Source organism: Micrasema longulum, unplaced genomic scaffold (assembly GCF_059751315.1).
Source record: "Micrasema longulum isolate JH-2025_06_02 unplaced genomic scaffold, ASM5975131v1 h1tg000725l, whole genome shotgun sequence".
NCBI lineage: Eukaryota > Metazoa > Arthropoda > Insecta > Trichoptera > Brachycentridae > Micrasema > Micrasema longulum.
The window spans coordinates 186,140-212,537 of record NW_028277921.1 but is presented as its reverse complement, the minus strand read 5'-3'; the positions used below and the strand labels follow the sequence as shown (position 1 = coordinate 212,537).

The window sequence follows — 26,398 nt, the reverse complement described above, 5'->3', positions numbered from 1 at the left end:
GACGTAGGTCAAAATAATTCGGTTTTATAAATTTTTTCTTGCGTTTTTGAGAAACTTCGTTGTACGATTAAATGTTCTAATTTTTAGAGTGGTAAGAAAATATTTTTTATATCTAATTAACCTTGGCACTGAATTTTCTCCTTTAAATTTACAGATAAATATAGAGCTTAAAATATTGAAAGGGATAAGTCGAGACTAGAGTGATCTCGTCAGATTGTGACCAGATGATAATATTATATACAACTAGCAGGCAACAGTCGGCTATCGGCGACTGTTACATGCTAGGAAAATCGGGCCTCGCTTTATCGGCCTTGCGGGCCTCATTTTAATTATTATTCGAATCTCGGGGATTGTGAAATTTCACTCTTTTGAGCCTCACAATTTTTTTTTTGCTATTAGGAGTAATCTAAATATGACAATGAACCGGGGGTGTGGTCCTGTGGCTAGTGTCGCGGACCCAGGGATCAGAGGGACGAGCATCGCACTACGCTCTACCACAACTTGGTTCTCATTTTCTAATAAATAAATGGTTTGGGTAAATCATAAAAACACAAATATTTATTTTTAAAAATAAACGAAAAAATAATAATCTGTCACTCAGAATAACACTTCAAAAACCACACAGATATAATAAATTAAATATACCAGCAGCCTCCGTGGTGAAGTGGTTAAGACGCTTGACTCACGCATGGAATGTTCCGGGTTCGATTCCTGGTGATAACACAAAAATTAGTTGTTATTATAGATACTTTTTCTGCCTGTCTGTTATTATTTATTTATTTTTTAACTACCTCACAAACCAAATACTCACTTTTTTTGTTTTCTCAGCAAGCTACTTTTTCTAAATCTGTCTTATTTAGATATTATTTTATAAGCAAAATAAAAACATTGAAATAACTGCTTTGTTGCTGTTATTACTGCCACCTAGTGGCTGTTCCGTGAAACGATTGTTATATATATATTTTTTAATTGAAAAAAAACTGTTTTAACAGAATTTAAATAAATATTTCATATGCTATTTGAAATATAAAAAAAAATACACGTGTGAGGTTCCGTTTGCGAGGCGTTTCAAATATATACAATATTTTTGTCGTCATCGCTGACTGGAAGCACGGCGTCTTTTGTAATCCGGCTACTCGGTGGACGGGTGAGGTGGATGGTCTGAGGTCGGGGGTCTGCGGCTGAGTTTGCCCACGTTGACCGGACGTCCAGTGAGCAAAATGGGCCCATACAGAGAGGAAAGACGCAAGCAATCATTTCTAGAGTAATAAAATATAGATAATCTGTGAACAAGCTCGTAAGACTATCTGCCTCAACAAAGCTTTATTTATCACTAATGAACAAATATTTACCAATGAATAGTTACACAAACTTTTTTACAATGATTATTCGAAAGGGTTTTACACGTTTTCATGACACATGTAGGAATTTTTGTTTCGATTCTTAACGTCACGCCTGGTTGGAGGTCGAAGAACGACTAAATACGCGTTGGCGTGACTGAGCGTTTAGGCATGAGTTAAGTGTCATCATTTTATAGTGCTCAGGGTATGTCTATGTATTAATATGTCAATACGTCACACAATCTTCTGTGGATTTGTCCATTTCATGTGTGGATTTCTTTTTTCCTCCAAATTGTCTATGGTGTCTATGTTAGAATTTGACGTTTGCGTGCTTCGTAAAAAAAATAATTAAAATTATCAAATCTGTTACTTTCCCCCTTGGATATTTATTTTCCTCAAAGGAGAATTCATATTCTTAAAATGAGAAAATCTTTTGAGCTTACGTTTTAAAGGATGAATTGTAGCTTTATCCACAGTCACTTCTACAAATTTCTTGTTTAAAACATAAAAAACGTCTCGTATGTGTTATTTTCAAACAAATTACAAGTTTATGTGCTTACAGTTTTATTGAGATATTGTAAAATGTCACTGTATGACGATTTTGACGGGCTAAAGGGGAAAAATACTGAAAAAGTAGCCGCCTGGTCATCTGGAATTAAGCTATTACAGTCCCAACTACAGCTTAAAAAAGCTACCACAACTCAACCAAAAAGAGATTCAATAAGAAAGGCATCCCAGGTACAATGGATTATTATAAAATCTGTTTTATTTCTTTAATGTAACACCACAAGTCCTTGTGTGTTCCATACATTCAATTCTGCTTTCAACGATATTGTTTTGTAATATTATGTCTTTATTCTTGTTTATTTAAAACTAGGCTAACTAGTTATTCAATAAATTGTTTAGTATATTATTAGGTAGGTTCTGGAAAACTTAAAGGAATCATAGTTTTAGAAATTTAAATTTAAGTAAACAGAATGCCACTGTTGAAAAAATGTGAAAATATAAAAACATGGCTTCTTTCTGTCAATTTAATTTAACTCTCGAACTATTAACGTGCTATTAAAGATCAATCAGGTATTTGTTTATTTGAATTTGTGTATTTGAAATTGTTCCACAATTGTTTTAGGTCCTGCCACCTGTTATAGATCTAAAATCTAAAAGGGACGACGATGAGGCTATTCATTCGGTTCACTCGCCAATTGTTACTCACAATCAGAAACATGTTGGTTTAAGATCTACAAATGTAACTACTAGAGATTGGGATTGGGATATTATTGGGGAATATGACCCCATGTGGCCAAACGATTATGAGAAATTTGTCAAAGGTTTGTGACATAAAATTATAATATACAGGAGCGTAGAATCACATTTGAATACATCGTATTGTGTCCAAAAGTCCGCAGAATTAATGAATAGCATTTACTTATTATCATTTTCATTACAAACATTTTTTGCGTTCTTTCATCGGCAGATAGGCTAAAATTACATTTAAATAATTAAACTTAATGTACTTATTAATAAATGCCGACCATGTTAAACATTAACTTCTCTAACCATGCTGAAAGTATGCAGTACCATGGAATAAACTCTCTTAAAAATCGAAGAATAATGTTAGACCAGTTATTTTTATCAAAATTAATAAATAATACTTCCATTCCATGTGCCATCTAGACCGACAAGACAAAATCTTCTGTTTTACATAGGAAACGCGTCAACAAACTATTTGAAACAATCTACAATACCTAGAATATGCAACCAATATAACAATAGATTTACCGAGGCTGATATTTTTTGTGACAATGTATGTAAATTTAGGTCATAAATCATAGAAATGTTGAGAGAAGCACATATTTAACTTTATTATTATACACATGTTTTTTTTTCATTTAGTTTCTTTTACATTTATTATATTTGACATAATTTAAATTATTGTATTAAGTGTAAACAATTTTTTTGGTGTGTGCATGAGTGTCGTACACTAATATACAAAGAAATTGTCAATATTTGTGTACATACGGTTTGTTCACCCAATAAAAAAAATATATATATATATCGGGAATTGAACCCAAGGCCTCTTGCATGGTAAGCGAACACGCTGACCACTGCACCATGAGATATAATAAATGAATAAAAAACACTGATTTCTTAAGAATTATTTTGTTTTAATATTTACTTGTTTTTAAACAATATTTATTGATGATTTATTCAACAGAACTGCGAGATCAGCGCGATAGAGAGAACGACAAAAAGTTTGATGAAAGAGAACGCCGCACACATAAGAAACGCAAATCAAGATTTGTTGAAGAAGAAGTCGGGGAAAAAATGATGGTAATGTGAAATACTTTCCGACTTCTTAATATGGAGACTGATTGCAGGTTGTGGTCCTATGGGTAGTGTCGCGGACTCCGGATCAGGAGATTCAATGTTCGAACCCCATTCTACCACAACTTGTTATCCATTATCTAACACAGTTATTTACAACTAAAACAAAATGTCCCCAAAATCGAAATATTCATGTAAATCATAAGAACACAAATATTCATTATTGTTAAAAAATGGAACTTTTATTTTCTGTAGGCTGTCAAAAACCATTTGTTAAACAAAATATTCAACAAGGGTACCATTTCGAATGCATTAAATACATTATGTGTCTACAAACGTTTGGACATATCTTTTAAATTTTTGAATATCAATCAATCAATGATAACAATATTGATGTTTTTTGTTGATATTTCTTGATAAAACTCCATAGTTAATAATTATGATAAAATTATAAATAAACTTATCAATGAAACTTATTGGTTTAGTTTTACTTTTTATTATTTCTTGAAGATGCCTACTTAGGCGAAAGCGCTCGTTGGTCAAAATAATAAAAACTAAACCAAGAAGTTTCATTGATAAGTTTATTTATAATTTTATCATAATCATTAGATAATGATAACATTTTTGAGAAGGGGAAATCCAGGTATTTACAGGGCGTATGACCACTTTACACATTGAAGCATTCACCATTTTAAAAATCATTATATCAAAGAATTAAAACGTTTGCATGTCCAAATAAAGGCTGAATGGTGGATAAATAAAGTATGTATGTTCACTTAAACCAGCCAATGAGAGATCATAAGCCCTATAAATGCTTAAAATACCTTATGCCCTTCTCATAAATGTTCTCCATATCTATTGTACCGTAAACATATGTCGTATGCTATAAAATTTTCTTTCTTCGATACATATGTACATATATATTTATTATTCCATTTTGTTTTTTGTACTGCCATGTATAAAATTTTATTTTCTTACATTGTCTTCTTTATGAGTCTGATCTTTTTCTTGTCTCTAGTATTATAACAATGTTTATGTTGGATTTTGTATATTTTTTCCAAAATTCTGTGTTTTGTTTAGAATGTATTTTATGCACAAATTAATATCATGCTATTAATTATTATTCTTTGTCTACATGAAAGCATTTGTAATTCATGTTAACATGGACGTATATACATAATTAATGGAGCTTATAGGTGACATTTTAGATTCAACTGTTATCATTCTTTCATCTTCCTCGAAAAATTAAATTTGATTGTTGTTTTCAGTATCAGCGCACATCAGATGATGAGAAGGAGCGGACAACCCCCGCTAGGACTGGCGGAGTAGCTATAGCCCCCCCTCCCTCCCTCGTGGAGTCCGGTCCCCCTTCACCTCCCCCTCTCATAGTGAACCCCTCGGCCCAGGAGAAGCCTGGCTATTCTATAGGAGGATATGGAGCTAGCTCCGTGGCAGCCAAAATCATGGCCAAATATGGTTTTAAGGTTAGTAATTACATTATTTCCCTATCCGCACCTATTGGTGCACCGGGCACTGCATTGACACTGTAATTGCTGCGTATCTAGATCGTTTTTATTACATAAAAATAAAAGGCAAGGTGATCAGTCTTACACTTCAGGTGCCAGTCAAGGAACTATGAAGTATTGTGGTATAAAACCACCTTTAAAACCAATACCTATTTGAGGAATGTATGCGCTGCAACTATCTCTAATTTTAAAATCTCAACTGGATAGATAGTGCTGCCTTAACTGTCAAACTTTATTCTGTCCTCAAACCAAATTTAAATTGACCTATTTCTCTTTTGTATTTTAAATAGGCTTCTGTGATAAAAAGTAGCCACCTCAAAACAATTTAAAATACAAAAAAAAGCAAAAAGTTCTCACTTAAACATGATTTTTGTCATTCCCAGAGCGTAGATAAGTATACTATGGGGTAAGGGTGCCCTCGATACCTTCTCGGACTGTCAAAACTTGAGAGATACCGGGTTGATACTGTATCTTCGTAATCGCTCGGGAGAATTTATCTTTAACTATACTGTTGTGACTTCCGTATCTTCCGGTTATAATAGCCCCCCAGGGTAGTATATTTGTGGATCTTGAATATTATCCATTTCAATATACATAATTAATAGCCCATAACTGTATGTATGTATTTTATACTAGGGCAGTTAAAAATTTAAATTTGTGGATTTATGTATCAGTTGTCTTTTATTACTATAATTAATTATATTTTTTTTATTTATTGTGATAACTGTTTGTAATTTTTCAGGAAGGGCAGGGTTTAGGCAAGAAAGAGCAAGGAATGTCTATTGCTTTACAGGTTGAAAAAACCTCAAAACGCGGGGGACGAATTATACACGAGAATAATACTGGCAGTGTTATGCTTCCCCCTGCAGTTGGAATGCCTACTATTCCACAACCAGGTACTGTTGTATTTCTTTTTTAAAAATTAAACAAGTGTAAATTTTATATTTGAGGCACTAAGTTAGTGGTTATTCATTAAAAGAAAATAAATAAAAATGGCTTTGTTTTTAACCACTTATTTTTTTTTTCTACCGACTGGTTTCAAAGCCATACAAGCTTTTTTATCAAGGTATACTTAACTAATGAATTCTATCCTATTTTATTTTATCAGTATTATGCTGTGTATGGAACTAATAAATCAAGTCTTTTTGTATGGTAACCCTTACTACCCTGGTAATGTGAGATGGATAAGCTCAAAACTAGACAGGAGTGGACTAAAGGAAATATAGTTTATTTGGTTTTTTTTAATTTTTTTCTTATTATAAATTCCTTTTTTAATTTCCAAGTTGTCTAACTTTAATATTTAATTTTATTATTTAACTATTTCATTAAATGGGTGCTTTCTTGTGACCGTATTTAATGCAGCTATGTTACGAATGCCAATGGTATCCCTAGGTAGAGAATTAAAGATTCTGTGGATAGCAACTAGCAATGATCGTTTGCCATAGTAATTGTTAAATTTAGGAATTATGAATTCAAACTGTCTTGAGTTTACAAACGTTTTGAACTCTAATCTTGTTATTGTTTTTTACAAAACACTAGAATTATTAATTATAAAAACAGTTCATTTAGTGGTAAAATGTTCGTCATTTTCTATAGTCATTTCTCATTTCCTTTCATATTGCTTATGTTCTTTTTTTACCGAGCATCGATTTAAGCATCCCAATTAGTTGTATATATAAATGTTGAGCTATATAATTCATCTCAATTCTAATTTTATAATTATTTTCAGACTCTCCAATTGCGACAGCTAATGATCCAGCAAAGTCAGAACCAACCATAACAGAAATTATGAAAAGTCCCAGTAAAGTTGTCTTACTAAGAGTTAGTATTTTGTACCTTATGTGATCTTGTAATTATTGTTGTATTTAATTTTGTGGAAGTATATGACAAATGACCAATACACTATAATAGGATTAACAACAACGCAATGCCCTCGCAGAGGGGCAATTAGAAACGCTATCTTTATCGGTATGTACCGATATGTATCGAGACAGTATACTTAACTTTTCTACTATATCTACCTCGGTATGACAAAGCCGGCTTCACCAGCTATTGATGAAATAAATATAATGGTTAATATATTTATTTTTCATAATTTCAAAATTTCTTCCGCAGTGTTACTATTGTACTTTACGGCGCATGCGCATTATGTCATCTCAAACATCATTTGATCTCACGCATGTGAGAGAGAACTACTTCGAATTTTTAAACTTAACTGCTGCTGCTGTCGAAATTTTCACTGTTTATTTATTTATTCATTCAAAATTACAAAATTAAATATTTATGAACTCATCAAGGCTTTTTAGGCTACGCCCGTGTCAAGCCACAATAAATAACAATAAAAATACATAGTTAAATTAATTAGATTAAATTATAATGACATAGAATCACAATCTAGAAAAAAAGATAAATGTAATAAATAATAAACTGTGCTCAAGACAAATTCAAAATCACTTATTTATCGCTCATGTTTAAAATAAACTTCTAAAATTAAAAAGAAGCCGCCTTAAAACGATTTAAAATTGAAATAAACGAAGATACCTTTACTAAAAAAATGTGTCATACGTCACTTCAGTGTGTAGATATGTGAACCATGGTACCCCATGGGGTACGGGCACCCTCGGTAAATATTGATGTACTTACCTAAAACTTGAAGATACAGGGTCGGTAGTATATCTTCGTTTTTGCTCAAGAGAATTCATCTTCAACTATATAGTCATAGTAAAAGTATGGCTTCTGTATCTTTCAATTTTAATCCCCCCAAGAATTAATGTAACGTAATCAAATAAATAATAACCTCTTGTTGAATTTATTAAAAAATATTTTATTTTCAGAACATGGTTGGTCCTGGTGATGTAGATGAAGAGTTAGAACCTGAAGTAAAGGATGAATGTAATACTAAATATGGCGATGTTATTAAAGTTGTTATATTTGAAATTCCCGGAGCACCCGCTGATGAGTCTGTAAGGATATTTGTGGAGTTTAAGAGAATTGAAAGTGCTATTAAAGCTGTGGTGGACTTAAATGGAAGATTTTTTGGTGGACGCCAAGTCAAAGCTGGCTTCTACTCGGTCAGTAGGTTTGGGGCTTACCAACTATTAGATTAAATATGACTTATACCATTAAAATATAATAAAATTTATTTGTGATTTTTTCCTCATTTTTACCTAAAATGTATCCCCTTCTCATATTAAAAAAAAATGAAGGCTGAAAAAAATAAGAATTCAAATAAATTAGTTTTATTTTTGACACAGAGTTATTTTTCCCACAGTCAACAGCATGGAGTGTATTTTTTATTATTATGGAAATTTAATTTGTCACTACGCACCTACTTATATAATTTATTGATTTTTAATATAAAAAAACCATGATTTGTAATAAACGTAACATTAATTTTGTAAAAAATAAGTTATGAATATTTTATAAATTAGGTAATAATTTATGCTCAAATATAAATTAAAATACTCTTTACACTTTTACTTATTTATTTGACCAATTAGCTCCTTCACCCTTGAACGGACATCTTCAGATTGGTCGATTTTATCTGCCTCACAGTACAGTGGTCAACCTGTTTGCCCACCATGCATAAAAGAGGTCTCGGGTTCAAACCCTTCTATAATACTCCCGGTAATCAATTACCGGGAGTATTATAGAAAAAAAAAAAAAAAAATATTTTTGCGCTGCAATATTTCAAACTCCCTGGATTGTCACCTGAAGTGTAAAACTGATCATCTTGCCCGCATGTAAAAATATATGCGCAGTGAAATGTGTACCAATGCATGCCCCATGCATTATTAGGTGATTACGTCATTTATTCTTATAGATTCGTATTTTACGTATCATATTTTGATATTTGTAAAAAGCTCCATGCTGTCTGTCAACACACCTTGCATAATGCTAAAGAACATGTTTTTCTAAATTAGTTTTGACAGGAGGTTTAATAATAAAATCTTACATTTTCACACAATGCTAGTAACAAATGAACATCAAAAGTGGTATGTTTAATCAATTAAAAGTGATTTTTTCATCTGTAAAAGAGTTTTATAAATTTTAGAAATTAATAAACATAATAAAAATCTATCAGTTTGTTGTGATCATACGGATGACGGATGTGTGAGAAATGCGACATTTCCTTTCTTTATTACTAATGTATTAAGGCTTTATATTCCAGGCTTGAAAATAATATATTTATAACCTTTATAACCACTCGTGTAAAGTTGAAGAAAATCACATTTGTTAAAACTAATCATAATTTTTAAAAATTCAATAAAAAACTGATAATACAAAGTCAACTCTTTATTTACAAGGATAGCTTATACATATTTATAAATATTCCATGAATAATATTTTTTTAAATACAGAATATAATATTAGTATAGGTAAGTTTGAGTTATAATATAGGAGTAGGTTATATTCGTCAATAAAACAGTGCCACCTTTTGAAAAGGGCAGTAAATATATTTATGCCTTGTTCTATGGGCGTTCAGTTGGGCCAATGATGCATGTATTAGAATTTCGACTACTCTCACATGACCTTAATTTTGAATACTTAAGGCAAAAAATATATATGTACTTACACTCAAGCCCATTGCGGATAAAGTGAACTAACTGATATATTATCCAACTTATATATATATATTAAAGGTGTCAATTTTGTCAGTTGGTTTAATTCACCTGCACAATGGGCTCACTTGTAAATCCATTAATAAAATTTTTCATTACGAACATACAAATAGATTGTGATTAATGTGATGCATTAAAAGCAAACTTAGAAATCTCCATTAAAGAAGTTACTGAGATATTTGCGAAAAACTTTGAAAAAAGAATTGTGAGATTTCTAATTATGCTTCGCTAATTCAATGGAGAATGCTAAGTTTGCGGTGTTAAGTAGTATAATTGAAATCTGTTTTTGTAAGATTTAGAGACGGTTTTGAATTATGCAATTGGTTAGGTAGGTAGGTTTTTATGTATAATTTATTTTGGCATCAAAAACTATTTTTTTTATTTTTGGTGGAGATTGCTAAGTTTGCTTCTAATACCCTCATTTGTATACTATAAAAAATTAAACAGCTGTAAAATTACTTACAAAATTAAGAAAACGAAGTTAAATAATCATAAAATTTAATGTCAATTTTCGTTTTTCAAATAGTTTTAAACATAGTTTTTATTGGCATCAACTGAAAGTGCATATTTTTTTTATTGGCTAATTCGAAAACTTTATATATGGATTATTTTTAATATAGGTATGCAAAAATTAAACATGCACTTTGATAAAAAAAAGGTGCTGAATTTGTTATGTACAGAATGAGTCATAAATTTTATAAGAATTCATAATATGAAATGAGTGGGAACATCATTGAATTTTCAATCACTTAAGGTATCATAAATTCATACATTCATGTACATTAATTTAACATACATACTTGTATTTTTCGCTAAGTTTATGAACTTGTAGGAAAAGATTAATTAATTTAAAATATTTTGGTAATATGTATTAGGTAAGTACATATTACCAAAACCCACTAATGTTTTATCATATGATTAATTGCAAATGAAACTATTTAAATTGTCAGAACTTTACACTGATCTAAGGAATGTGTTCGTATTTTCCTTACAATTTTATAAAAACAGTTTTATACAGAACATTTAACAAAACAGTTTTATAAAATTAACCTTCCTTCTATGTTAGAACTTATATACATTTATTAAGATAAACTTAAATGGAAGACACAACAATTTTTATTAGTTTGTATAGACTCTAATACCTAGCTGACTATTGATTTCACAATGTTCAAATTATTTTCAAATGTTATTGGAAAGGAGTACAATATACATGCACTATGTATTACCTACATACAAACACTAATTTATCTTATACCTCAAAAAGAAAAATCAACAAAACGTATAATCTTATCTTTGGAGTAGTTAGTTTGCAGATAAATGGCTATTTTTTGTTTACTTATAAAACATTATGTAGATTTTCAGAAAATTACTTATTTCCTTTTCAGAATATGGAGGGGTTCTTAAAGAGGCTTATAATATTTTTTAAATAATGAAAACTATTGAGCATTTTACATAACCGAATACTTTTAAAGGTAATTTTTTAAATAAAATTTGTGTGATCTTATTTAATAATTAGTTCCTAAATTGTGAATAGGTGGTATCCAAAAAAAATCACAGCCCTTTTTTAAATAGGTGAAAATATAAAGGAATGAAAATGTAATTCAGACTATATTCGTAAATAGTTTTACAACAAAAACTTTTCTGTAGTAACAATGAATAATGTTGCTACGTAATATTATCTAATCCGTTAGGTTTTTATGTTAACAAGGAAATCTAAACCACTTTAAACATTTAATTAAAATTTTCTAAACGAATGGCAATTTCAGTTAAAGGGGTATCAATTACTTTTGTTTCTTGGTAAAAAATATTGCACAGAGCAACTAATTTAAATATATAATAGAAAAATGAAATGGATCTTGCTTCATGAACACATGATAGATTTGAGTAAAAAACACTCTTTGTAGGTACATTGATTTATAAATTAATTGATATAATCAAGCAAAATAACTTAATTAGTAGTTTAATATTATATTTACAACTTTGATAACCAATATTTTAAGCTGGTTTTATTTTTGTTTTTGTTTGTTCGGTGAATAAGAGACAATATCTTTATCTTAATTTGCTTTTTAGAAATCTTAGTTCGATGCAGTTTAAAAATGAAGTTTTTACACTATATTGTACATACAACCACTTTACAATTAAGTGCTTAAATTAAAACTTTAAACAAATAAACCATCACGCTATTTCCCCGTAAGTGTAGGCAGAGAAGATATAACGCCACATGACTCTATCTTTGCATACAGATCTCGCTTCCTCTATATTCATCCATCTTCTCATCCATGCGTGCCGATGTGTATATCGATAACTGCATGAAAGAACTGAAAGGCTTAAGAATGTGAGCAAAAATGGGTGATTTAACTGTCAATTGTCTTTTGTATGCTGATGATGCTGTGCTTCTTGCTAACAACGAAGAGAAATTGCAATTCTTGGTAACAAAGGTCTACGATGTATTCAAGGGAAGCGACTTGCTGATGAATGTCGATAAATTAAAACATGTCATTAAAAACAAATTGTTCGACCTCAATAGTTCTTATATAAATCACTTTTTACTAGTACTACGTACAGCCCGCAGGTACTTTATCATCTCCAAAATGTTTGCAAACTTGTAGAATGAAATTTTTTAACAAGGCGGCTTGATTTCCTTTAGAGCCGTCTAGTAAGATGGTAGGAATGAATGTTGGCTTGATAGGGTTTGTAGATTCCCCGTGCTTCTTCAGTAGCTCTGATCCTTGTGATCCTTTAGCACAATCACTGATAGGTCTTATGTCAATAGTTAAAATTGACCCACACTAAAAACAAAAACACAAATACAAAAAATGTTACGAAAGTTTGTAGGTATACGATAACTGCCTACAATAAAAGCCAGAGTAATAAATTCTACAATTTTAATAAAGAAATGGATTGTAAATTTACCGGAGCAGATAGCAGAAAAAATGGTGTCTTAAGTGCTGTGTTGAATATTAACATGCTGATACTGATTTATAATATTTAGAAGTTGCTGCCTCAATTCAGATTTACTTAATGAGGCAGATAATTACAAAATCAAACATATTGTAATATGAAAAATTAATTATGGCAATTTATTTATTTTTTATTAGGGTAGGTGGATTGTTTGAAGTTAGTGGGAAAAGGTTTATATCCTAAATCAAATGATAATAAATCTGACTGAGCAAGAAGTAGGCGCATTTGTCTTTAAATTATTATTATGAAAATAATTCTTTTAAAACATATTGAAGTTAAAGACATCTACCAGTTGATCAAATGTGTGGTACTGAAAACCCACATTACTGGATGATTAAATGTAGTTTGGTAAATTTGTATTTTTTTATATTTTTTTAAATTCAGATAACAAATAAAAATACAATATTACAACTAAATACAATTTTTACATTTATTGTATACATATATTTACATTAACGTTTTAAATAATATAAGGTTAGTGATTTTCTTACCCTGTTCAGTGCTGGGGAAGGATCCATATTATCTTTGATCATACAACTGACAATAGCAAGTTGTTGTGTCGGATCTTCTATAAGGTCTATTGCGCAGGCATGTATTTTGTTTGCCTGGCATTCCAACACGCCATGTTGACACTCAAAGTCTAAAACCCCATTGGTATTATAGAATGTCTAAAACAATGTTCCAAACAATTTTATTCTGGGAATGTATAGGTATAATTCTGTATGCATGAAATTGTGTACAATTATGGCAATAGAGTGATAATCGTTTTATATGGATTTAATTAATTCAAATACACAATATGTAAAATACTACTTAAAGTTCAGTTTTTTTTTTAAAGCTTGTTATTAATATCATAAATTTTATGCTAAGTATGTGCAAATATTATTGAGGGTTTTAGAGGAATACATAAAATGATTTATCAACACTCTTATAATATTCCAGATGGCAGGAAATTGTTATTAGATATCATTAAAAAGTGTGAATAACTTTACCTTGGCTTTTCCATATGGGATTAAATTAAGCGATAGATTTTCTTTTAACTTTTTATAAGTGGGGTCCAAGTGGTGAAGGAAAAAATGCCTAGAATCCGGACAAAGAGCTTCGTAAAAAACAGAAACTTCGACCACTTTTTCCGGAATCGAAATAGCGTGGGATTTCTCATCCTGAAATATAAAAACATAGTGTTGATATTTATCTATTTATAATTTAAGTATACCTAAAGAAAAATACTGACTGTATCTGCAGTAGCCGGATCCTTAAGATATAATTTAAATGCTTGCCAAATAATTAAAATCAGTAAAAGTATAACAATCACACGAAATCTAGTTGTTCCAGAAGCCCCCATTCCTACTATGTTAATGCTTAATAATGCTGATTAAAAGAACTCATTAAACAACGTTCAAGACGGTTAGCCACGCTATTATTTACAATAATTATGTCATATTCATCTTAATTTATCTGGCGTATTAAGTACTGTCAAAAAACAGTAATGAGTAAGACTATTTACACTTGCACGTTGCACGAAAAAAATAATTGCCCAAGAAAGGCAAGAATCAGCAGACAACAAAATGACAGCTGGAAACTGGAAACCAAAGGTAACTGTCTCAACTGACACTAATGACAGCTACGTTGTTGACTACGGCTACATGCCAAACTAATCGAACAAAGTACTTACCTGAAAATTATATGAAAAATATTGTAAGCACCTACGGCTTCTTTCCATAAATACCATGTTAAAGATAGACATTACAAAAGAGATGGAGAACACTTTGTACAAGACTATTCCTTTGGAAGTGTAGGTATTTACAGGGCTTATGATCTGCCACTATCCGGTTTAAGAAATAATTTTTTTCTAGACCAGGGGTGGCTAATTTGATTAGATCAGAAATCTACTTTTTACCGTCTGAAGTCTATGCGATCTACCAATCATTATACCCCTTATCCACACCTAATAGTGCAAAGAGAGCTGCAATGGAACACCAAATGTGTTGCGTAAAAAAAGTTATTAGTCTTACGCTTCATTTACAGTCCAAGAACTATTCAATTTTTTAAATTTATTTATTCATATATATGTACATTACAAAATGGAATATCTCAATTCATACATATAGAAATAATTAAAATAATTTGATAAAATTAGGTACATATAAAAAAAAACACATTAGCATACAAACTATCCATAGAATAATATGTTAAGAAAGTAAGAGAATCTTGTAACGAAAAACTCCACACTTATTGCAGTGTAAAATCACACTTTAAACAAATATTTCACACTGACCGTGCCGGGAATCGAACCTCAGACCTCAAGTATGGTAAGCGGACGCGACAACCACTATGAAGTGTCTACTTCATTATGTTTACAGGATTTCCACATAAGAGAGAGAAGTCAAAAGTTGTATTTCACACTCAGAACCGTATTCTTTATCCGCCTAGACAAACTCAGATCAAATCAGAACTCTTTTGTAAATTTTAACTTAATGGTATATTTTTTAATTGAAATTTGTTACATATGCAATATAACTAAATAAATGGTAGTTACCGCATTTTTCAGACCTTAGGATGCACTTTTTTGCTCTGAAAATTCAACAAAAAATTGGGGTACGTCTTATCGTCCAAAACACTCCAAATTGATAGATACATTTTGGGGTGCATCTTATGGTTCGATGCGTTTTATCGTCCCCAAAATACGGCAGTTACATAAAAAATTTCTTCATAAAGATAAAAATGGTTTTAAAAAGTTAAAACCATTTTTTTCTCGTCGTGATTGACTGATGCGATTTACCGTTTGGCCATCGCTGTTCTAGACTAATAATTTTGATAAAATTGGTCATTATAATCACCAAGGTGTTTACAAAGAATGTTTCTTTTTTATTGTTATCTATATATTATTTTATACTACATATTTATTTATTTTAATTTTTTTTATTCATATTTTTTGCTTACAAACTATAATTAATAATAAAAATAATGTGACCTCACTCGGTTTCCCGTGCCGAGGACTATTAACATTATTGTATCGATAGAATAAAAAATAAATGTTATTTTACTAATTCCTTTGGCATTTATCTTTAAATGCTACGTAATAAATCCTTTTCTGGGTATTTTCTCTTGGCATTTGTGTTTGATTATGAGGATTTATGAAAACTTCATTAGTTTGCATATTTTACATAAAAAATATGTACTACTTACTTTTATAAGATTTTTTTCTTTTCAAAATACAAAACAAATTACTTCAAAGCTTTAGAAAATGGAAACCATTTGAAATCTGATCGTGTAAAATTGTCATTTATTTTAGAAAGTTATACTCTTTCCCCTTTCTCTCCTCTCTTCTTTTTATTATGTATTGTGCAACTACACAATTTTCCTCACTATCCCAATACAATCCACATTTGTTTTCCTGCTGATTATCACTGTCATAATAAGAAAGGAATAATAAAACCAACATAATATGCTGCAATGATTTATTTCGGACAAATATTATAGTATAATACATAATGCTCTATTCTATAATCCAAACTAATTATTACTTTATGCCTAATTGAAGAATTATTTATCATGAAACGAGATATGTTCATCGGCAATTTTAAAAATATTTTAAACTGATGAAATCTGTGGTCTTTTAGGAACATTTGATTTAAAAAAAAACAAACCATTCAAGTAGTAAACACACCGGCTTGGTGAAATTATGCAAAAAGCAAGTAATTTTTTTTATACTTTTACCGGTACATAAAATTTATATAATTATTAAAATATTCAATTTCATTTTCCTTTTATGTATTTATTTTAAAATAAAACTTTAAATTATTTTAATTATCTTATAAAGTTTACTTTTCTGTTTCAAAAGAGTATCGAAATAGTATTAATAGTAATTGTGGTATTGGAAAAAAAGTAGTGTTAAATGAAAGACAGACTCAGTTGAACTAATCATGTAGTGTTGTTATTTAAAGTTAAAAATCATAAAATCAAGACGTGCAATATTATGTCGCAGTGACAAATATTAAGTAAAATCCATTCCGTCTAAAAATTAAAACAAATAGAAATACTATTTAATCACAGACTAAGTACATACTATCACATGTATAATTTATAAAGAAAATATTAATTTATCTATACATGACAAAAATATGTTAACTCTCAAGTGTACTTATTCTAAAAAATGATGATATCTAAATATATTTTATATTAAGCTTATGATACATAGATACCATTGTCAGAAAGAGAAATTAAAAAAGAAATTGATATTTGACAATCCCTTTTTACTGGCGAAGTTTAAAATTTTTCCAAGGAGCATTTATTTAAGTAATTGCAAGATATCAAAATCTCGAAGAAATATATATTTTTAAAAAAATGATACTCTTATTAAGAAAGCTAACCATATTCTGACCACTTTCAATTTGGGTTGTAAAATGAAAAATGAAAGGTCCTACTACTGAATCAAAAGTATGAATAAAAAAATACATAAATTTAATTTTGGATCCAGGACACAAAATTATACACATAATATTAAGTCAATAAAAACATGCAATAAATTATATAAAAATTAAAACTAATATGGACGGTTACAATAAATTGCATTTTAACACTGGAAAAAATTAAGAATAAAATAGGAAATCGTAAATTATAATTCCTATCCTCAGTCTAACTTGTGTATCGAATACACTTCGTACTTAGCAGCCAATCGGTAATAATTCATATTACTTTCATATGCATAACATGATGTTCAATCCCAAACAACACAGCAAATATACATTCATAAATCAAAAGAATAATACGTATCGAATGGAAGTATTAAAACATGTAAAGTAATGCGTTTTAATAATGTAACTACATATTTATTTTGTGTAAAATCACATAAATAAATTTAATATGGTTTCAAAGATCATTCATTTTATTGATCGGGTTGTGGTCCCGTGGCTAGTATCTCAGACTCACGGCTCAAAATTCCGTGGTTCGGACCCCACTCTACCCCAACTTGATCCCATTTTCTAATAGCGGGTTAATTAACAACTCATTGAAAATGGCCCTCAAAATTAAATATTTGGGTAAATCATAAGATCAAAAATATTTCTTTAAAAAAAAAAACATGACTGTTTCTTTGTTGACAAACCTTCAGGCTTAAAAATAAACTTTATGTTTTTCAAAACTTTTATTTTTAGGCCTTGACAAAAGAACAGCTGTGTTCTGAAACCGGTCAGCGGACAAAATTTATTTAAGTGATTTTACAGAAAATAAATATGTAGTTTGATTATTAAACTGGGAAAGTCATAAAGTTAGTGCTTCAAATATTAATTTGAATGCATTTCAATTGATAAAAATTCCTCCATAGTAAACATAGATATTGTTTCGCATTTTTAAAGGGGAAGTACATAGAATGTCTCAACTATTCACATATACATAAAATATACACTATGTTAATAATGGTAAACATATAAATAGAAACCTCTCTAAAAGGTAATTAAACTTAAATGTGCTTTTAAAATTAATAGTGTAGCTTAAATTTAAAAATGTAAACACAAACAGAATCAGTGTCAAAAGTCTTAATAGTTGACAAAAGTGGTTAGTAAAAGAATTAAAATAATTTAACTGCACTTTCAAACAATAATAAACAAAATTATTTATGTTGGCTGATTGTAATTTAAAAAATACCATTTATTTAGATATTACTTTTAAACTATACGCACAACATATTTAAAAAATATATTTTTTTATATAGTAAATATCTTATTCAAGAATATAGGATGCAAATGGTGATGAAATCTTACTTAATTAAAACAAGGGAAATTTTAGGTTCAAATTTACATACTGATTACAATAAATATTTATCTCTATAAAGATAATAAATATTGGTTTCATATTGCAAGAATACACACATTTTTTTTCTCATTTAACTACATTTTTAGAACTACTTGTATTTCCTATTTACAAAATTTGTATTAATAAATGTTATACATTAGTGTGAGTGCACTAAGATAGGATCTCAATTTAAAAACATAAAAAGTTGCGAACGAAAATATGTTTAACGAGTCAGGATTTAAAAATAAGTTTAATGAAAAGAAAACTTAAAATCTTGCATCAAAAACTGAAAATTTAGTGGAAATACTACAACTGCCTGCAACACTTTGTATTTCTCGTATGAGATCATAGTAATTCTAAGAATATTTGCTAAGAAATACCAAAATAAGTTTAACGAAATCATCAGGTAGTTTTGGTGTGTTCGGAGTTTTGGAGTGTTCAAGGTGTGATTAAAGTCATAGTTTAGTATGTTTGACGCTATCTGTCCAATAATTCTGAATTGTCATGGCTTCCAAGGAGTTCAGAAATGAATCATTATCCAGGCTGTACATCTCTTCGGAGTTTTCCTGGAAAAAAACAAATAAACATCATTGTTTGAAATAAACAGAAGATGATAAAGTGAAGGAAATACACATATAAAAAAAAAATTAGTATTTTCACACAAAAAATAAATTATATTGAAAAGTTGAGATGAAAAAATGCAGTTGCAATAAAAAAACGCAATTGAAAAAAATTCTTAAAATAGTATTTTTTACAGTAGTTAAAAAAAAACAATAGAAAATGTTTTATATGACATTTAACATGTTTATAGCAGGCAATAGGGACTATGGGTCTGTGCTAAATATTATATAAAATAAAAACTGTGGAATAACTGGTGAACGACCAATATGAATGTTTAAAGTTTTTACTTTTTGTAATAAAAATGTAATAGGTGATATAATGATATGTATATTATTAAAAGTATGATATGCATAAACTTGATTTGTATGTATAAAATATTATATGAGTATGTATATGCGAATATACACACATATATATATGTGTGTGTGTATGTATGTTTATGAGTGCATTCAAATAAATAAATTTGAAAAAAAATGGTTACTGGATTTAGGCAGAGAAAAATCTGAAAATTTACTCAAAAACATTAAAAATAATAAATGGTATTAATTAAATATAGTATAACTGTATAATAAATTAACTAGTAGGTAGTAATGTTATTGTTTATTTTTGCATAAAAATGCCTGCCTTAAAACAGGTTGTACCTAATTAATGACATCAAATATTTGGGGATTTTTATTGACGCTAAAATCAACTGGAGAAAGCACATTGATTATCTAGTGGGAAGAGTAAGAAAACTAATATGTGTGTTCGTAAAGTTACGTAATATACTGTCTACGATAGACATACGAAGTGCATATTATGGACTCCGTAATTCTGTTTTGGCCTACGGATGTGTCGGTTGGGGAGGAGCTGCTAGGACTATATTAGACCCACTAATAAAAGCTCAAAAATCTGTTTTGAGAGTAATTCTAAAAAGGCCATATAGGTCCCCGAGTGAAGAGTTGTTTAAAACTCTATGAGTTCTTGATGTAAGGCAATCTTCTGTAAGAACAATTTTGATTGAAACCCATAAACACTGGGATACCCTAGACAGGGTACACCATGCACACGAAACACGAAGTTCTGCGGGGAATGACTTAATGATGCCTAGAGCGCGTGTAGCGGTGTTTCAAAGATCTTTTATTTTTGCGGAACCAAAGCTATATAACTTAGTGCCTCACATCTGGAAAAACGAAAGTTGAACATGTTTTGGGAAAAAAATTGGAAAATGGTTGATAGACATGGGAAGCAAAGAGTCTGAAAATTTGTGGACAATTATATCTTAATTTGTACCTGTATTTTAAATACATACTTATATATTATGTACATATCTATTATATTATAAACATACTTATTTTATTATATACATACTTATAAATTAGATTCATACTTAATATATCCGTGTACACTTTTGCAAATACGACCCTAAATGATGATATTATTTTTGCCGCAACATATCGGTTCCTTAGAACAGGCATTGCCTTTATAGGAACCGATAGATCCTCTCAAGTATTCCGCTATACAGCACTCCTTCGCTTGCTTGATTTATCCTTAGTGTTAAAGTAGAATAGTTGTTTGTAATATTTGGCTTATTTGATTTTTCTAATATATAAATAAATAAAATTAGGCAGACTAGACATAATCCAGAGAAATCTATTACCTGAGTATATTATGTAGTAGATAAAGCAATTGTAATTTTTTGTTAATAAACCATGATTATTATTATTTTTATTATTATTATTACAAGTGCCCCAACTACACATGACTTTCTAGTGAGTCGGGGCAAGTTCACAGGCATGAGTCGTTCCTGATTGTGTCACTATAAACTGTCTCTGTCACTAATAAATGTATGTACAATGTTATTAACAAATAATAATAATAAAAATGAAAAATCCATAAATTTAAAACATAAAATCCTTACTCGTATAGTGCTATCATCAATGTATCCACTAGAATCAGGATTGGAACATTTGTCATTAAGGGTCTGAGGCTTGTTAAGGTATCGGCGCCTGTACAGTACTAGACTGATAGCGCCTCCCAAACCGAGCACCACCAGAATCCCGAAGCAGATTCCTGATACGGCTCCAGCATCCAACCCCCCGTCCCCTAAAGCCACCTGACTCTTGCTAACATCGGAGTCTGCAGCTCTACGTCCAACTCCAGTCTCAAGCAACAGAGCCCTGGCAGTTGATAATTCTACTACTGTGGTATTGTTGCTGTTTGACTCTTCCTTTACTTCTTCTAATACCCTCGAAGCACTCTCGTTCAGGGAAGAATTGTTGGTTATCACCGTGGTATTGGAGTCCACTACACTGTTTGGCACTACCGCTTCTTCACTAGTATTGTTTAAAGCTCCATCTTGAGGAGTGGAAGTTTCACCTTCTGTTTCGTTTACATTTGATTCTGTTATGTTCTTTTCTTCGATTTTTGGCGCCGCTGTTGTTGAAATCGTTTTTATTTCTTCCGTCGGTTGAGGTTTCTTATAGTCTAGGCTAAGAGCGAGTTCTTTCTGCATAGCTGGACCTTCATCTTCGGTGTCACTTCCCGTAGGCAGGGGGAAGGCTATGGAGACCTTGAAATAAGGAAGAACAGTGGCAGGATTGGGTGGCGGTTGACCGATAGCCTTGCCGCCGCGGTGCCCCCTGGGTGGCGAGATTGTGGACGAAAGTGTTACATCTCCCGCATTTTCTTCGGCCGAAGAGCTGTTGGCGTCCCCGGCGATAGGCGGTGATGGAGTTGGCTTATATTCTGTTGATTCCACCGACGACAGAGTCGGGCTGCACACGCACACTGTAACAAATAATATTTCACAAATTAAACAAGATACAAAAATGCTTATTTAGGTACACTGTCAATTTTTTGGAGAAAAATAATATTTTTTAGATTCTCAATTCTCAAGAATATAAAATCGCTTCTGAACTTTTAGCTTTATATAATATTCTGGAGATACAAGAAAATCAAGTAGATAGTAGATACCTGCTACGAAGGTGCTCATTAAAAAAACGCCGATACATTTTTGGAAACGCGCCATGGACAAGGCGGCAACTACTCGAATGAATGCACTAAGAATTATCTCACAACTATATCACAATCACAGCCACTTTACTTTGTTAAATTCACTCCAAAATACAACCAGTTTTGTGGGTAGTTGATTACACTTCTTTAAAGTAGTTTTCATTAAACCAAAAATAATAAAAGTACATACAGTAAATTAAAAGACATTCTATATTAAAAGATCCCATAAAGATGATAAACTATAGAAATATATTTCTTTGATTCAATAAATTTATTTATTTTGTACCACGAATAAACAAAAAACAAAAGATAATTCTCAAGCAGACATTTTTATATAAATTTACTTATTAATATCTTTTTATTTATATATTTTAACAAGATACATGCGGTTCTTTGTTTCAGGTCCCGACAAAAAAACAACCGCTTAGAATTGGAATAAAACCATAAAATATTATATCAAATCGGGTTGTGGTCCCGTGGTAGCTGGATGGGTGGCGTAGTGGATTGTGGCCTCACGGACCAAAGGTCCCAGGTTCAAATCCCAATCTACCATAACTCGATTTCCATTTTTCCGTTATTATTTACAACTTTTAGGAAATGGTGAGAAAATTTAAGTGTTTTTCTTTATTTAAAAAATATATATTAATGTGGATTACAAGTATTTTAACATTTTACTATATGTATAATCTCCGGTATATTTAAGGTTTTGTTTCGCACAACACGAGTAAATGAAATTGAAATGATTGATTAAAAATTGCCGCATTACCTTTTATAGCAAGTTTAAATCGATCTTCCCACAAATACCATTCAATGGTCTTTGCTATACAATCAATAAATCGGCGTACGCTGTAAATCTGGATTATATGGTGAGTCACTATCGACACGAGATACGATACAGATAAATTGAAATGAAAAATACCCCAGAATCGAAATAGTCGATATCGGGAAAATTAGCAGTCCGATAGAGGCAACCTATTTACCGGTAGTTGAGTATTTGTAGGCGCTGGACCCAGACTAAATAATTACATTTCGGATCATTTGAAAGGGACGACGTTTTCGAAATCGGTTTTACGACTGAAGGGGCAGAAAGTGTGAAATAAAACGGAATATATTTATTTTATTCAGGACTTAGCGAACTCACATGCGTATTTATTTTTAAAATTGAAATGATTTACATCTGGGTAAACAAATAAAGAAACATGCAATAAATAGCCCATAACAATCGTAGACATTAAATTTTGTGTGTGTGGTCTTTGTAATGCAGACATAAAGCGAAAATGTTTATCTTTTTATTAAAGATTTTACTAAACAGTTTCTGCAAGTAAATCCCTAAACAAAGCACCGTTTACGTAAGCGCAAAAAAACGAAAATCCACTTAAACGCAAAATTTGGGCAAACAAATTAAAACTTTTCGCTTTCGTTTTACATAATCGTTAAAAGTAATAGGTTTAAAAGGCGTTTTCCGAAATAATATACAAGTAATAATGAAAGGGAAAAAATAAATACCATTTCGCCAGAGCTAAATTATTGACACGCGATAAGGTAAAAATCTATCGTTAAATTATTATATTCAAATAACCCCGGTACTAGGTGGCCGGTCGATTGGAGTTGGAGTCGGTAGTTGGTAAGTCCACCACTCGCTACAATGAACAATCGTAGTTACGCCATCCGGACCGCGGGAGTTGATGCTGTAAAACAATGGACATGTCGTTAATTTTCCGCGGAACAATCATTGCTCAAGTCGTTCCGTTGACAGCGATACCGGCAAAATGTATAATCGTACCCCTACCTGAGATCGAACACTGTGTCGAACACGCGTGCGATTTTACCACGATCAACAATAGCGGATATACATAATGGGTAACGAGTTGTACAAATATACAATAAGATAATACTTAGGATTATCTTTCAGAACTCCTTATGGGAAAAGTAACCCAAAATCCCAGCTCGCGGGGTCGCGACCTTATCAAATAAATTTTAATTCAAAAGCATAAAACGTAATGTCTCATTTTAATGTCGAGCACGTTTTAGTGCGGTCAGAGTAAACAAATACTGCCGAATTAATATCACATAAAAATATTTTACGGCCTACAGTAATTTGCGGATTCATCTCAAGGCGGAGATTTCTTAAGAACTTTTTTATTGAAATAATAAACATTTAGCGTGTTCTGAAAGCGTGTATTTCGGTAAAATACACTAGAATATTAGTATTACTTACCAGCAACATACATTATTAGAAAATGAGGTCTCTGGATACTCTGGATTCCATTTCATCCTAACGCGATGATCAAAATGAGAATTTACTGCACCCTCATTTCTGTTTAAGATGGAACAGCCCGTCTATTCAAAAAATCCAACAAACTAAATTATTGAAACTAATCTACATTAGTATCATTAGAACTAAAGTTGCTCGAACATTAATGTCCCATCACTCGGAACGCTAATTGAAACTATCCATTAGGGATTTTCCAGGGGACCATTATCATTAATACTTACGCGAGTACTTTTTTCTTCTAAAGTGATTTACTTAACAAGTACGATCCTAATGGTTCTACGCAGCAATATACATAAAATCTCGTCGTTACACTTCAAAATGAAATATCTGATGTTATTATCAGCAAAAATTACCTCAACACCGACGTTCCTGCAAAACTGGCATAACACAAAACATGGATTTAAGATTACGCGAACTGTAATTTGTGTTTATTTTGTTTTTAAACAGTAAAAATACGTTTTTTTTAGAAAAAATACACGTGAAATTGCACTTGTTATTTTTTCCCGTTTACTCTGATGTTTTTTTTAAGTGATAAATTCTACAATTCGGATTGAATGACAGACTGCATTGTATAATGAATAAATGAATATTATTTTATAAATGCATATTTTATTCATTCAATATTTAAAAATCTTAAGAAGGTCAGGTCGGTATGTCTGCAACATTAAAAGATTTTACAGAATTGGTTCACAGAACAATGTCTAATCATTTGAGATTAGTTCAGCACGCCCGGAATGACTTTGATATATTTATTCGGACGGAGATAAATCGCTAGCGGGGCATTTTGTAGCCGTGTGGATTCCAGAAAATTCTCACGCATGAGCATGCAGTGTCCGGTGACTATGGCTATACGAGTCAACTAGAACCAGAGGCTAGGCTCGGGAAAGTGGAAAAGTTGGCACACGCGACAATAGTGAAACCATTCACAAACCTGTTTAATTGTCGACATAATAATGTTTGCACTGTTTTCATTCGTTCGATACATAAAAAAATGTGTTTCGTCGCAAAAAGTTGGGCAGATTTTAAACTTAGGATTGTTGACGTAGGGGCTCTAAGTATGACCCTTAAGCTAGGGTTTCCTAGGACAGCGGTGCCCGTATTTTAACGGCCGTAGTGAACGGTGATGCAGTGGACAGCCATCGTAAAGGTGATTAGAGAGTGGTTTCCTAGGAAAACGGTGTTAAATGGTGTTGATAACACCGTTTTCCTAGAAAACCACACTCTAGTCACCTTTACGACGGCTGTCCACTGCATCACCGTTCACTACGGCCGTTAAAATACGGGCACCGCTGTCCTAGGAAACCCTAGCTTTTGTTTGTGATTAGAGTGACCGCCGCCGCTCGCGCTGTCCAGTCATCTTAAAAAAATGGGGTTTAATAATAATAATAACAATGTTTGGATAACTTTTATAGCACCATTTTTTGTGAAAATCGCCTCAAGGGCGCTGTACAAAAAATAAATATCCCAACACGTCTTGCAGCTACAGAGCGCATGGACGGTTAGGATTCTAGTTCCTCATCTCCAATTATGAAATATTACAAATATGATATATATGAGATAGATAACAGAACGTCTTGCAACTACAGAGCGCATGGACAATAAGAAATCTAACCCCTATTTGCATTTTTATTTTTAAATTTTTTATTTGACAATGAAGTTTAGAGTTTAAGTGATATTTTCAAAACGAAATAAAAAGCAAATTTATAAAATTAGAAGTTAGATAACAACAAGTTTTGCAGCTACCGAGCGCATGGACGGTTGAAATTCTAGACCCCATTTACTAAATTTAGATATTTGATAGTTGATAACATTTACATAATATGATAGCTAACATCACAAAAAGTCTTGCAGCTTCAAAACGCATCGACAAATGGAATTTCAACAACATAAGAATGATTTAAAAAAGTTAATAATAAAAAATAATTTTAAAAAACGCAATAA

The 26,398-nt window shown here is 31.1% G+C and overlaps 3 protein-coding genes across 4 annotated transcripts in view; 1 reads left to right on the top strand and 2 right to left on the bottom strand.

The window, feature by feature from the left end:
- Window positions 1-1,576: 1,576 nt before the first annotated feature.
- Spf45 (splicing factor 45) lies at window positions 1,577-8,424 on the top strand. The gene is made up of 7 exons (XM_088229959.1): window positions 1,577-2,078; window positions 2,470-2,668; window positions 3,556-3,671; window positions 4,934-5,149; window positions 5,934-6,087; window positions 6,921-7,012; window positions 8,026-8,424. Exons 1-7 carry the CDS (start codon window positions 1,923-1,925, stop codon window positions 8,296-8,298), a joined length of 1,206 nt encoding a protein of 401 aa, XP_088086085.1. The 5' UTR covers window positions 1,577-1,922; the 3' UTR covers window positions 8,299-8,424.
- Window positions 8,425-11,817: 3,393 nt separating this feature from the next.
- On the bottom strand, window positions 11,818-14,412 carry LOC148279388 (gamma-interferon-inducible lysosomal thiol reductase-like protein). Its single transcript, XM_088229958.1, has 4 exons — window positions 14,009-14,412; window positions 13,767-13,937; window positions 13,266-13,442; window positions 11,818-12,602 (listed from the first exon to the last, which is right to left on the bottom strand). Exons 1-4 carry the CDS (start codon window positions 14,117-14,119, stop codon window positions 12,369-12,371), a joined length of 693 nt encoding a protein of 230 aa, XP_088086084.1. The 5' UTR covers window positions 14,120-14,412; the 3' UTR covers window positions 11,818-12,368.
- Window positions 14,413-16,223: 1,811 nt separating this feature from the next.
- LOC148279387 (uncharacterized) overlaps window positions 16,224-26,398 on the bottom strand; it is a 109,388-nt gene continuing 99,213 nt past the window's right edge. The window contains exons 1-3 of one of the 2 annotated variants that reach the window (XM_088229956.1): window positions 22,144-22,307; window positions 21,089-21,957; window positions 16,224-19,133 (exon numbers count right to left, since the gene is read on the bottom strand). In XM_088229956.1, coding sequence (XP_088086082.1) covers window positions 19,023-19,133; window positions 21,089-21,957; window positions 22,144-22,198 — 1,035 coding nt within the window. In that variant the 5' untranslated portion in view covers window positions 22,199-22,307 and the 3' untranslated portion in view covers window positions 16,224-19,022. Of the gene's footprint in view, window positions 19,134-21,088; window positions 21,958-22,143; window positions 22,308-26,398 lie in introns of those variants that run through there. The other variant, XM_088229955.1, reaches the window with a different exon arrangement.

Bases quoted from the DNA above. Each gene is read 5' to 3' on its own strand.
- LOC148279388 (XM_088229958.1), bottom strand. From the start codon at position 14,119: ATGGGGGCTTCTGGAACAACTAGATTTCGTGTGATTGTTATACTTTTA. The intron at 13,443-13,766 runs GTAAAGTTATTC...ACATTGTTTTAG, and splicing joins TCCCATATGGAAAAGCCAAG to ACATTCTATAATACCAATGG. The intron at 12,603-13,265 runs GTAAGAAAATCA...TTTTGTTTTTAG, and splicing joins CTTCCCCAGCACTGAACAGG to TGTGGGTCAATTTTAACTAT.
- Spf45 (XM_088229959.1), top strand. From the start codon at position 1,923: ATGTCACTGTATGACGATTTTGACGGGCTAAAGGGGAAAAATACTGAA. The intron at 5,150-5,933 runs GTTAGTAATTAC...GTAATTTTTCAG, and splicing joins TGGCCAAATATGGTTTTAAG to GAAGGGCAGGGTTTAGGCAA. The intron at 7,013-8,025 runs GTTAGTATTTTG...TTTTATTTTCAG, and splicing joins GTAAAGTTGTCTTACTAAGA to AACATGGTTGGTCCTGGTGA.